At 43.3% G+C, this 12881-nt stretch overlaps 1 protein-coding gene across 7 annotated transcripts in view; it reads right to left on the reverse strand.

Moving 5' to 3' along the window:
- The window catches only part of LOC132811078 (somatomedin-B and thrombospondin type-1 domain-containing protein), a 41768-nt gene that overhangs the window by 22580 nt on the left and 6307 nt on the right, over nt 1-12881 (reverse strand). For 5 of the 7 annotated variants that reach the window (XM_060822762.1, XM_060822761.1, XM_060822757.1 and 2 more), the window contains one exon: nt 10950-11468. In XM_060822762.1, coding sequence (XP_060678745.1) covers nt 10950-11178 — 229 coding nt within the window. In that variant the 5' untranslated portion in view covers nt 11179-11468. Of the gene's footprint in view, nt 1-10949; nt 11844-12881 lie in introns of those variants that run through there. The other 2 variants (XM_060822771.1, XM_060822770.1) reach the window with 1 other exon arrangement.

The raw sequence follows: 12881 nt of genomic DNA on the forward strand, positions 1-12881 counted from the left end.
CAGCCTAACCTTTATACTTTTTAGTAGCTTTCCCTGCTGTACTTATAATAGTTGCATTTTACTATTGATTAGACATTTCTTAGATTTTAGATTAGATTAGACTTACAGTGTGGAAACAGGCCCTTCGGCCCAACAAGTCCACACCGACCTGCCGAGGCGCAACCCACCCATACCCTTACATTTACCCCTACCTAACACTACGGGCAATTTAGCCTGGCCAATTCACCTGACTCGCACATCTTTGGACTGTGGGAAGAAACCGGAGCACCCGGAGGAAACCCACGCAGATACGGGGAGAACGTGCAAACTCCACACAGTCAGTCGCCTGAGTCGGGAATTGAACCCGGGTCTCGGGCGCTGTGAGGCAGCAGTGCTAACCACTGTGCCACCGTGCCGCCCTATTCTGGCAAATAGTTGATTTGACTACACACTTTTCACAGTTGTTCTTAGAGACTAGTGGTCTTAGATTGCTCATCAGAACTGATTTGTCCATGATCAGAAACTGTCAACAATGCAGCTTGATCTGTGTAGCATTCAGTAATGAGAAGTAGCCCCAGGCTTCTCATTATTTTTTTATAACTCCTTCAAAATCTGCAAATCTATAACTTGCATCAAGCAAGCAAAGTGGAAGTATGTACCTAAACAGTGCAATCCCAATGCTGTATAGTCATTATTTTCCTATCTTTACCAATAATCTTCTCCAGACCTGTCTACTGTTTAAGACCCTCTCTCTTATTATAAACCAAAGTGAAACTGGATTCTGGTGGCTTTACCATAAAACCTAGGGCTCTGTGAATTCTTAAGACACTAATAAATCATTGTGTTCCTCTATCCTTCTATCTATATTAGATCCCTGTCCCAAACAAGGACAATAAGAAGCTTCAACCAGGCTGGAGTCTTCCAAGTTCTGGACCACCAGAGGATGCCTGACAGAGTCTTCTGAGTATGGTGGAGGTGTGGGGAGGTTAGGCAAAGAAATCAGCAGGCCTCCTCAAGCTCAGATGCAACTGCTGAGGTGACACCAAAGTTTAGCAGTGCAAAAAGGAGGATTAAAGTCAACTAACTTCACTTTGGGCATACAGGTATCAATCTTTCCTACAATCTGACACTTGACATAAACATACCATATTATTTGACAGTCCTATGGTTTAATTTAATCTGTTAACATTTTTGACTGTTTGCTTTTAAATTAGACTATCCTGAGGTCATGAAATATTCACATGTGCATTGTGTGCAAACAGCATTGAGGCAGTCTTTGTCTGCTACCTTCTTGGAAGAACATAGCCCCTGGAAAATGAGAACTTAAGCTAGATGTTTGGTTTGTAAGAATCAATCAGCATAATTTGGAGAGAGCGCTGTGAGGGTCATCCTCAGCTTTTGATGCAAGTGCTCCCAATACCAGCCCACAACACAAAACCTTCACTTTCTCATGCATGTCCAACCCACTGTGAGGTTCAATAAAACCATCTGGCAACTGATAAACCACAAGACTTCTGGCACACATGAAGTCCCTGCTGAAAGATTAAAATATAGAACTCTAGATGTGAATCCACAACCTCACCACTCTTGTCTGGAAGGAAGACAGTGTGTCAGGAGACCCCATAATTATGACTGACTTTGGAAATTACAGAGGATTTCCCTCCTGGCCATCATGCAAAAGGTCAACATGAAATCCTCCTCAACCTCAGTGGCTGAACAGCTCCTTCCTAAGTCTCAGTGTGGACTTCCTCCCATCTAAAGGCATGACTACCAGTGTGTGACAAATCTAACAAAAGTGCAGGGAACAGCACTGACTTCTGCCTTCTTCGATCTCACAAAGGCCTTTGACTCTGTTAACTGTGAAATATTCTTCTCAAATTCAGCTCTCCATAGAAACTTGTCACCATTCTCCATCTGCTTCATGTTGACATGCAAATCATGATCCTCACCAACGGATCCACCACCGGTCCAATACAAGGGGTCAAGCAGGGTTATGTTATCGCACCAGAGCTCTTGCCATAACACTCCACACCATCTACATGAAGCTCCCCAATGGAGTGGAGCTAACCTACAGGACAAGCAGGAAACTGTCAAACCTTCTACATCTCTAGGCGAGAACTATGACCACTCCAACTTCTGTCATCGAGCTGCAGTCTGATGAGGATGCCTGTGAGAATGCATACTCAGAGGCCGACCTACAAATCATCACTGATGTATTCATTGAAGTGTATGAAAGAATGGGCCTCAGACTAAACATCTGGAAAACAAAGGTTTTCCACCAGTACACCCCTGCCACATAAGATCATAACCCCATCGACAAAATCCATGGCACATCCCAAGGACAACACGGATCATTTTCCATAGCTTGGGAGCCTCCTTTCAGTGCAAATTGACATTGACAATGAAATCCAACATTGACTCCAGTGTACCAGTGCAGCATTCAGATGCCGGAGGAATGGAGTGAAGTCCAAAAGTTCAAACTCAGCACCAAGCTTATGGGTCTACAGAAGAGCTGTGATTCCCTACCATCCTGTTGCATCATAAACATGGACCTCAAGTCACTGGAGCATTATCACCAGCATAGCCTTTGCAAAATCTTGCAAATTCACAGGCCAGATGGTTGTGTGAATTTGATGGTTCTCTCCCAGACCGGTATCTCCAGTATCAAGGCACTGGCCATACACGAACAGCTACAATGGACAGGCCCAATTGTCTGCATGCCAGACACAGACTCCCTAAACAATTGCTCTACTCTGAGCTCCGCATTGGAAAGCGATCAATAGGAGGGTAGCTGAAATGCTATAAGGACACTCTGAAAGCCTCCCTAAAAAGATGCAGCATCCTCATCTACAAGTGGGAATTGCTTGCCCTTGAACACGCAAACTGCCAACCACTTCGAGTGTCATTGCATGGAGCACATGGAGGCAAAGCGCAAGCAGCGGCAAGAGTGCACAGAATTCAGAGTGCTTCACCCACCCGCCTCCTCAAACACCAACTACCTCAACTGTGGTAAAATCTGTGACTCCAGGATTGGACTATCCAGCCGCTGTAGAACCCATTCCACCCAAAGTGGAAGCAAGACATCCTCAACTTTGAAGGACTGTGAAAGAAGGAAAAGATCAATATTTATTGAAAACTGAGGTTTGAGTCAGATAAGCATAGACCCTACATAATCTTGAATATCTTCATACTGGTACTCTGGTCAGGAAGGTGAATAAGAGGTTTATGGAGCAAAGGGAAGAAAGTACCTAATAATGACAAAATATCCTAATATTTTAATATAAAGTTAGCATTCTCTTGGGAGCAGGAACACTTAGTTTAGATTGCTGTCATATATCAATTCAAAATCATTCATCCTCAAATCTAGCCACTATCAGGTTCTGTCAGACCTCTCTGACTCAGTTCAGAACCACTCTGGCTGTTGCAGTATGCTTATCATCAGTGATGTCTCCCTTAACATCTCCATCAGACTCACCTGCATTCTAGTCTGAGGAGACATGTACCCAGTTCATCTTCTTCAATGCCCCAAATTCACACCCTGTCTATGTCCATTTGGCAAAAGTGAGGACTGCAGATGCTGGAAACCAGAGTTTAGATTAGAGTGGTGCTGGAAAAGCACAGCAGGTCAGGCAGCATCCGAGGAGCTGGGAAATCGACGTTTCAGGCAAAAGCCCTTCATCAGGAATGGAGGCAGGGAGCGGGTGTGGAGCTGGGGAGAAGGTAGCAAAGAATACAGTAGGTGGATGAGGGTGGGGATGGAGGTGATAGGTCAGAGAGGAGGGTGGAGGAAGGTAGCAAAGAGCACAATAGGTGAGTGGTGGTGGGGATGGAGGTGATAGGTCAGAGAGGAGGGTGGAGCGGATAGGTGGGAAGGGAGATTGGCAAGTAGGACAGGTCATGAGGACAATGTTGAGCTGGAAAGTTGGAACTGGGGTAAGGTGGCGGGAGGAGAAATGAGGAAACTGGTGAAGTAAACATTGATGCCCTGGAGTTGAAATGTTCCAGGACGGAGGATGAGGCGTTCTTCCTCCAGGTGTTGAGTAGTGAGGGTGTGGCGGCCCAGGACCTGCATGTCCTCGGCAGAGTGGGTGGGGGAGTTGAAATGTTGGGCCATGGGGTGGTGGGGTTGATTAGTGCAGGTGGTCCGGAGATGTTCCCTAAAGCGCTCTGCGAGGAAGCATCCAGTCTCCCCAATGTGGGGGAGACCGCATCGGGAACAACGGATATAATAAATGACATTAGTGGATGTGCAGATGAAACTTTGATGGATTTGGAAGGCTCCTTTGGGGCCTTGGATGGAGGTGAGGGAGGAGGAGTGGGTGCAGGTTTTGCAATACCTGCGATGGCAGGGGAAGGTGCCAAGATGGGAGGGTGGGTTGTTGGGGGGTGGTGGGGGGCATGAACCTGACCAGGAAGTCATGGAGGGAATGGTCTTTGTGGAAAGTGGAAATGGGTGGGGACAGAGATATATCTCTGGTGGTGGGGTCAGTTTGGAGGTGGCAGAAATGTCGGCGGATGATGCAGTTTATGCGAAGGTTGGTCGGGTAGAAAATGAGGACCGGGGGGTTCTGTCCTTGTCACAGCTGGAAGGGTGGGGTTTGAGGGCAAAAGTGCGGGATGTGGATGAGATACATTGGAGGGCATCTTTAACCACATGGGAAGGGAAATTGCAGTCTCTAAAGAAGGAGGCCATCTGATATGTTCTGTGGTGGAACTGGTCCTCCTGGGAGCAGATACGGTGGAGGAATTGGGAATACGGGATGGCATTTTTGCAGGAGATATGGTGGGAAGAGGTGTAATCCAGGTAGCTATGGGAGTCGGTGGGTTTGTAAAAAATGTCAGTGTCAAGTTGGTCGTCATGAATGGAGATGGATAGGTCCAGGAAGGGGAGGGAGTGTCAGACATGGTCCAGGTAAATTTAAGGTCAAGGTGGAATGTGTTGGTGAAGTTGATGAACTGCTCAACCTCCTCATGGGAGCATAAGGTGGCGCCGATGCAGTCATCAACGTAGCGGAGGAAGAGGTGGAGGGTGGTACCGGTGTAACTACGGACGATGGACTGTTCTACGTAGCCGACAAAAAGACAGGCATAGCTGGAGCCCATACGGGTGCCCATGGCTACCCCTTTGGCCTGGAGGAAGTGGGAGAATTCGAAGGAGAAATTGTTAAGGGCGGGAGAAGGTAGCAAAGAGTACAATAGGTGAATGGGGGTGAGGATGGAGGTGATAGGTCAGAGAGGAGGGTGGGGGAAGGTAGCAAAGAGTACAATGGGTAGATGGAGGGGGATGAAGGTGATAGGTCACCTTCTCCCCAGCCCCACTCCCTCCTTCTCTTCTTTATCCCTCCACCCTGAGGCCCCCTGCCTCCATTCCTGATGAAGGGCTTTTGCCCAAAACGTCGATTTTCCAGCTCCTCGGATGCTGCCTGACCTGCTGTGCTTTTCCAGCACTACTCTAATCTAAACTATGTCCCATTTGGGAAAGTAAACTTATCTCAAGACCCATTACTTCTGAGTCTGCCACAAAAATTAATGATTTAATTAAAGTGCACAAAGTTCCCAATTTTCCTTTCTGATGGAATAAGATCAACAGAAAACATAGCTGAAAATGTGTTGCTGGAAAAGCGCAGCAGGTCAGGCAGCATCCAAGGAACAGGAGAATTGACGTTTCAGGCATAAGCCCTTCTTCCTCATTCTTGAAGAAGGGCTTATACCCGAAACGTCGATTCTCCTGTTCCTTGGATACTGCCTGACCTGCTGCGCTTTTCCAGCAACACATTTTCAGCTCTGATCTCCAGCATCTGCAGTCCTCACTTTCTCCTCCAACAGAAAACATAGACCAGGATCCTGTACTTAACAAGAAGTACTACTTAATAAGTACTACTTATTACAAATAATAATCACTAGTAAACATCTCTAAACTCTAGTTAAAACTCTAAACTCCTTTTAGAATCCTTACACACACATACAGAAAAACGATAAAGAAAAATAGTGTATCAAAACCAAAATTGCTGAAGGAATTCAACAGGCCTGATAGCATCAGTGGAGAAAAAGCAGCTAGAGTGTTTCTGAGATGAGCCAGAGAGGTCTGAGAGAACCTAGCTAGATTTGAAGAAGAGCTACTTTGTATTAACACATATTGACAATCTAAACTAAGTGTTCCTGCTTTCTCAGGAATATGAGTTCCCTGATTGGAGCTGTTAATCTGGTCTATTATGGCTGACATATAAAAAGGTTAAGTGTCAGAGATGCTGATGCTCTGGTATGTGACTCTGAATGAGGCAATTATGAAATCAAGGACTGTTCATGTGTAAATAAAGGGTGTTTTGGTGACATATACTGGCCTTTGTGGAGTTATTTGAAGCACCAGTCTGGAGACTTTGATAAGGTGTTCTTTTTTCTTCCCAAGACCTTCTAGTCTTAAAGTCCTTCCTTCCAGATTCTCAATTCTTTTCCAAAGACACAGGGGATTTACACATTGTATAAAGGTTCGTGCAATAGTTTTTTTTCAGTTTCTGTTTCAATTTCCCTCAGTCAGTTGTCTTTATGCTGTGCAGGAACACATGCGAACAGATCACAGTGTGCTTTTGCTGAGAGGACATCTTTGGGGAAACAATTCAGAAGAGAGATGCCAATTGTATTTTTTTCCAATACTTTCTCCTGCCTCTTTGACTCCACTATCACAATAGCCTCTCCTCTGGTGCTGCTCTGTTAATTTTCAGTCTCCCTATATGACTATTGGTCCGTTCACCATCTCCCTTGATATTCCTATCTTGCAAGAATCCTATTCCCACCCTTAGACTTATACCACCCCTTATTCAATTCAGCTGCTTAGTCTGCTTCCCCACCCAGCACACTTAATTACCCTACTGTTTTCCACACCCTGCCTATGCAGCTTGGACTCTTCCTTGTCCCCTTTGACTATATCGCTATCATATATGAAACCCAGTTTCCTCCTTCCATCCCCCAGGATCCTTCCAATGCTTCCAATAACCATCCCTTTCTACCTAACTCATCTTCATCTAAACCTTTTGAGCACAGCCCTTTCACCTACATGTCCCAGTCAGTTTCGCTGGCATCAGCCTTTTTTGGCTGCCTCATTTGTGTGAGCTGGTTAAATCAGGGAGCCTTCATCCCTTTCATTGTAGTTGTTTAAGAACTCTGGGGCAGCACAGTGGCTCAGTGGTTAGCACTGCTGCCTCAGGGACCCAGGTTCGATTCCAGCCTCGATCAACTGTCTGTGTGGAGTTTGCACATTTTCCCTGTGTCTGTTTGGGTTTCCTCCTGGTGCTCTGGTTTCCTCCCATAGACCAAAGGTATGCAGGGTAGGTGAATTGGCTGTGCTAAATTGCTCATAGTGTTCAGGGATGTGTAGGTTAAGTGCATTACTTGGAGTAAATGTAGACTAATAGGGTGGGGGAATGGGTCTGGGTGGGATACTCTTCAGAGGGTCAGTGTGGACTTGTTTCCAAATGGCGTGTTTCCACACTATAGGAATTTTATGATTTTAAACTACAAGCATTATGACTGAGACTTCTCATGAACTGATTGTGAAAATGCTTACAGTATGAGTCAAAGAAATGGCTTGGTTAAGCAAGAGCAAATTTGTGAAGAACTTTATATCACTGGAGTTTGGAGGAAGAGATGTACACCACCAGATAGGTACCTCATAAAATTAGCTCTGTAAATATGTATTTCCTGTTATTTCTTAACAGGACTGCATATGTGAGCAAGTTGGTGAGTGAGCAAGTAGCTTGGTGGATGACTGAGTGGGTCTGTGGATCAGTGATTAGATTGGTAGGTGGATGATTGACTTGGAAAGTGAGATAATAGGTAGATGAGTTAGGTCTGGTTGACCAGAGGTATGATGCTGGGAGAAAGAATTGTGTTGAATGGTAGTTGGATGGTGTGGGGACAGAGTCATCCAATCAGGGAAGTAGTAAATTCGACGTTTTGGGCTGAAGCCCAAAACGTTGATTTTCCTGCTCCTTGGGTGCTGCCTGACCTGCTGTGCTTTTCCAGTAACACACTCTCAACTCTGATCTCCAGCATCTGCAGACCTCACTGTCTCCCAATCAGGGAACTAGTTGGGTTGGTGATGGGAGTGTGTGTTGGGTTAAGAGTATTAATTAGATTAGGTTGTAGAGGTGCTGAAGGGTGAGAGTTGAATCCGGTTGGGACGGAATTGGGTTGGTGGAGTGACTGTGGGAAACAGTCAGCTTGGGTTGTCTTGGATGTTGATCAGATCAGCAAGAAGGGAGGGTTAGTTGGGTTGCGTTGGAGGGGAATGATTGGTGCTGGGACAGAGAGTCTTATCAGATCAAAGGAGTTGTTTACTAGGGGTCAGTTGTGGGTAATAGTTCAGTTACGCTGGCGAATCCAAATGTTACACCAGTTATTAATCAACATAATATTTGTAGAGTAATTATCTAGACAAGTTATTCATATCTGACCCAAGTCTTTGATACTGAACTCAAGAGTCTGGGTCATTGGTGGAGGGTCCAGGACAATGGTAATCAGCCCTTCTGAACTTTGAACTTCCCAGGCTCTTACAGCTCATGCAAGTGTGTGAAGACTTCTGCAGAATCCTGACCTGCATCTTCCAACTTGAGTTCTACAAAAGAAGATTTGGATCACTACTAACCTTCAGTTAACACCTTTAAATGCTTTCAGTCAATACACCAGATTTCGATGAATCCTTCTTTTTAAATGTTTTTTTTAATTCCAGCTTCTTTTAGGCCCTGAAACTGCTTAAATACAGGATACATCCCCCATAAATAACTTTCTTTCCTCTGTTGTTTATCTCCTAGACAACTTGGTCATATGATAATTTTCTGCAAGCCAGGTGCCTTACCATAAATCTGATCCTAAAGAATCCCGGTTCTTAAAGGGACCATTAATCCTTCTTTTCCTCAGAAAAGCATATGTGGCATCACAATCCAAACCTTCGTACAATTGAAGCATTCTTGGTAATTTTATATCACAACCCTTTGTGATCCTCAGGCCCTGCCTATAAATATTGGTCTGGAGGTGGAAATAGCCTCAGCAGAGATCAATCAATGTTGAGAGATTATGTCAGTTGTTCTGGCTAAGGCAAGCTCTTCAAATTGCACTCATTTTCCTAGGCATGCAAGCACATTTAACATGGTGAAAATGTTTCCACATCTCAGGATACATTTAATTTATTAAGAAATTGGCTAGTGTACATTCATGAAAATATTAAATGGCTCAGTTTAACATTTTAAAGTTATTTTTAATATTTTCTGATTATTCACAGGACTATTCACTGAGCGTGCTTATTCAGGACCTGAGTTTTTTGATAAACCTATTGTCAATTTTGCTCTTAATACTTATTTTCAGCTGGATTATACTGACTATCACTTAAATATGTTAAGGATTATTATTTTAATTTTCATAATGCTAACTAGGTATACCAGTTTCTGGTATGATTGTAACTATAAAATAAATTTTAATATCACATTAAACTGTAGCCTTGATTGTCTCCAATACATAAAATGAACCCTCTTTATACAATCTGCCCAGAAAGATTCTTACAAGGCCATAGTCCTCACTTCAAATGAGTTACACACCATTTGGCTTCAAACCAACATGGATATGCATTAATCCCACCAAGGTGTGTCATGGTATTTCCTTCATAATCAAATAAAAACTTGACACTGGATTTATACCCCTTCATACCCATCATTCAGTGGTAGGTGTCTTGCAGGGATACCGAAGTGTTAAGATCAGCCTAATAAAATGGGCATTTAGAGTTATAGAGATCTACAGCATGGAAAAAGGCCCTTCAGCCAATTACATCCATGCTAGTCAAAAACAACCACCTATTCCAATCTCATTTTCCAGATCTCGGCCTGTAACCTTAGTGTTGTAAATGCATATCTAAATACTTCTTAAATGTTATGAGGATTTCTGTCTCTACTATCTCTACAGGCAGTGAGTTCCAGAACCCTACCATCTTCTACATGGTAAAGTTTTCCCACATCTTCTAAATGGTTTTGATTCGAATAAATCAGTGAAACTAATAACCAGGAGAGGGTGATGACATGCAGTCAGAATGAGTCCTCTCTTTCCAGGTAAAGATGTTATTGGAAGGAAATGATTTTCCAGCTATTGTATTATTCAATAATTGCAACTCCCGATTTTATTAACGGATTATATCGTTAATATTAAGACCACAGCCATTTTGAGTAATATTTAACAGCAATTTTCACACCTTCTAGTGATAAATATGATTTTAATTGATGCAGTACTATACAAACTGTCACATTTTTAAAAACAGACTTAAGCCCGCGTTTTAATTTTCAGTTGACTGCCATTTTAAGGCAGTTGTTCCACATATCTGTTTAAAAGCTAATTTGCATGGCATTACAAATTGTACTGTTTCTTACAAATCAAAATTTTAAAATATAGAAACAGTTTTAGACATTGAGAGAAATAGTTTTTTAATGCAAAAATTCTATATCATCGATAGAATTCGACAGATGATACATTAGAGAGGTGCAAGTTATATTGGACTCGAAATATTAACCCTGTTTCTCTCTCCACAAACGCTACGGGACCTGCCGAGTTTCTCCACCACTCTGGTTCAGATCTACATCTCCAGTATTTAGCTTGTACAGTACTTTGATTTGGATCTATTCGAAATGGACAATATACTTCCACTGATTAAAAAAAAACCCTTTTCGTGTCTGTAAAATGAATCCAGTAACACGTTTAACTTGAGATGTAGCATAAAAAACAACTTTTGCGAGTTTGCAAATTATTTTTTCATGCTGATTTATTTTACAATAAATTAAAAACGTAATCGTGAAACCAAAACATTTCTGGCTATTTCAGCCCATTCTTTACTACATTAGAGAACGAACTATCGCGATGACCTACATCCAAACTGACTGTATTCGGAGGAACACATAAAATCCACTTTGATTGTGGCATGCCGAGCTCTCCTTTACCTGGACATGTCTCGATGTAATCGTAACAGCAGTCACCAGTGCTTCTACAGGCTTGGTCGCAGTAGCAGGTCCCGTAAACCCGGTTCATAGTCCAACCAATGCTGCTGCATGTATGGTCCCTGCCGTTGCAGCATTTCTGAGATTCAGAGCATCCCGCTTCAGCGATATCCGAAAACCAAAGCAATCCGGCCAAGAGAACCAAACTCACCGGTGAACTCCCCATCGTCATGAAGCACCGCAAGTGTGGGAGGTAGCGTAACTAACTGGCTTCTACTGTCAATATTGTAGAGGCGACACTCGGGGCGGCTTCTATCCAAATAGAAAGCCGTTTCAAATATAATACCCCCTTTAAAAAAAAGTTTATGGGGTCCCTTAATCTTCGCAAAAGCGGCTCTGGGAGAAAGAACTTTGCCAGACTTTATCTTTACTCGCAAGAGATTAAATTCAAGTCTGAGAAATTGTCCTTGTCCAGTTTTATATGAACCATAGGCGTTCAGAATGGTAGTCCTGTGTCGGAGGCTGAAATAGAGTGAGATTGTCCATATGATAATTAGCTGCGACTTGTTTCCAATGATGCCAGAGAAAACATGAAAAAGATCACTCCCAATCTCTCTCCAGTCAGCCAGAACGGCCAGCCCTAGCGTGGCTCCAACGCCATTCTAAGACCGCCCAAAGGAATGTGAGCGCTTGGCTCCAAGCCACGGAAACAGCCGCCAGTCTGAATTGACTGGCTGAACCCCCTGGCATCAAATCATTTCGCCGGTCACTGCGATACATATTTAAAGACAGAGCTGATACTTGCTTGCTATTAACAATATATTGTTGCACAAACCATTGGAACAGTTACCAAATGTCAACACTGTTCCATCCAAATCGAACTAAATCAGACAGAAAATTATATTCTCCACCTAAAAAGTTGGAAAAGGAAAGTATTTGAAGTGCTATATTTGTCTCCAGTTGATGATCCTCGACATATTGGATCTGCATTGTAGCAAGAGTGCCCCTTCATCAGTGCATGGATCATTGACTGTTTCTCTCTTTGTTGAGGCTTGTATCTACCTGGACTGTTGGGTTGCCAATTCCCCCCCAATCCTGCCAATCCTCTTCAGGATTGGCCTGGAGGGCCTGAAAAATTGAGATCAAATCTTCAGGGCAATGCTGTGTGCAATCCTGGAGAAAACTCACAGGTTCATTGTTTCTTTGAACATTTTATCACATATAGAAATCTAGAAAATGGGAAAGAAAGGCTGGGGGACAGTCAAGCATAATCTAATTGGGCAATGAGTCATTTTCCTTCTGATAGGCTTAACAAGGTAATAGGTCAAAAGGATGGTTACACTGGTGGATGAATAGCTCAATGGTGAGGCAAGTTGGGTGAGGAAATCACCAAGAATACATTAATTACAGCTGGCAACTCAAACAAGGAATGGGGCCTGTAAGCTGGTTTCCAGTCACTGAATTTAGGTATGCAACAGGATTTAAAGAGTGGGAACGAGTGGATGGGGCTTCCCTGTATTAAGAAACATCAGAAGTCATCAGCAAATGTGGAGCTCAGGCGCAACAGTGAAAACTTCCCCATACACATGGAGATTTAGAAATACTATTGAAGGATGTGGTACGTGGCTCTTTTTAGGGGTAAAAATACCCATTATCCAATAAAAGTGCCAGTGCAGGTCAATACTGTCTTTAGGGATCAATTCATGGGCACCTATGAAAGTATCAAGTTATGTACCATCATTCTTTTACACTTACTGCTTCTTCCTGCTCCATGCTAATTGTGGCACAGGGAATTTCATGCTTCTCAATCTCTTCAGGAGGTATAATAATAGAGAAGTAGGTTTCCTTTTCAACAACACAAGGTATTGGACCCATTTGCAATACAACACTCAAACAATGAAGGGAAAGTGAGGACTGTAGATGCTGGAGATCAGA

Source organism: Hemiscyllium ocellatum, chromosome 4, assembly GCF_020745735.1.
Source record: "Hemiscyllium ocellatum isolate sHemOce1 chromosome 4, sHemOce1.pat.X.cur, whole genome shotgun sequence".
Taxonomy (NCBI): Eukaryota; Metazoa; Chordata; class Chondrichthyes; order Orectolobiformes; family Hemiscylliidae; genus Hemiscyllium; species Hemiscyllium ocellatum.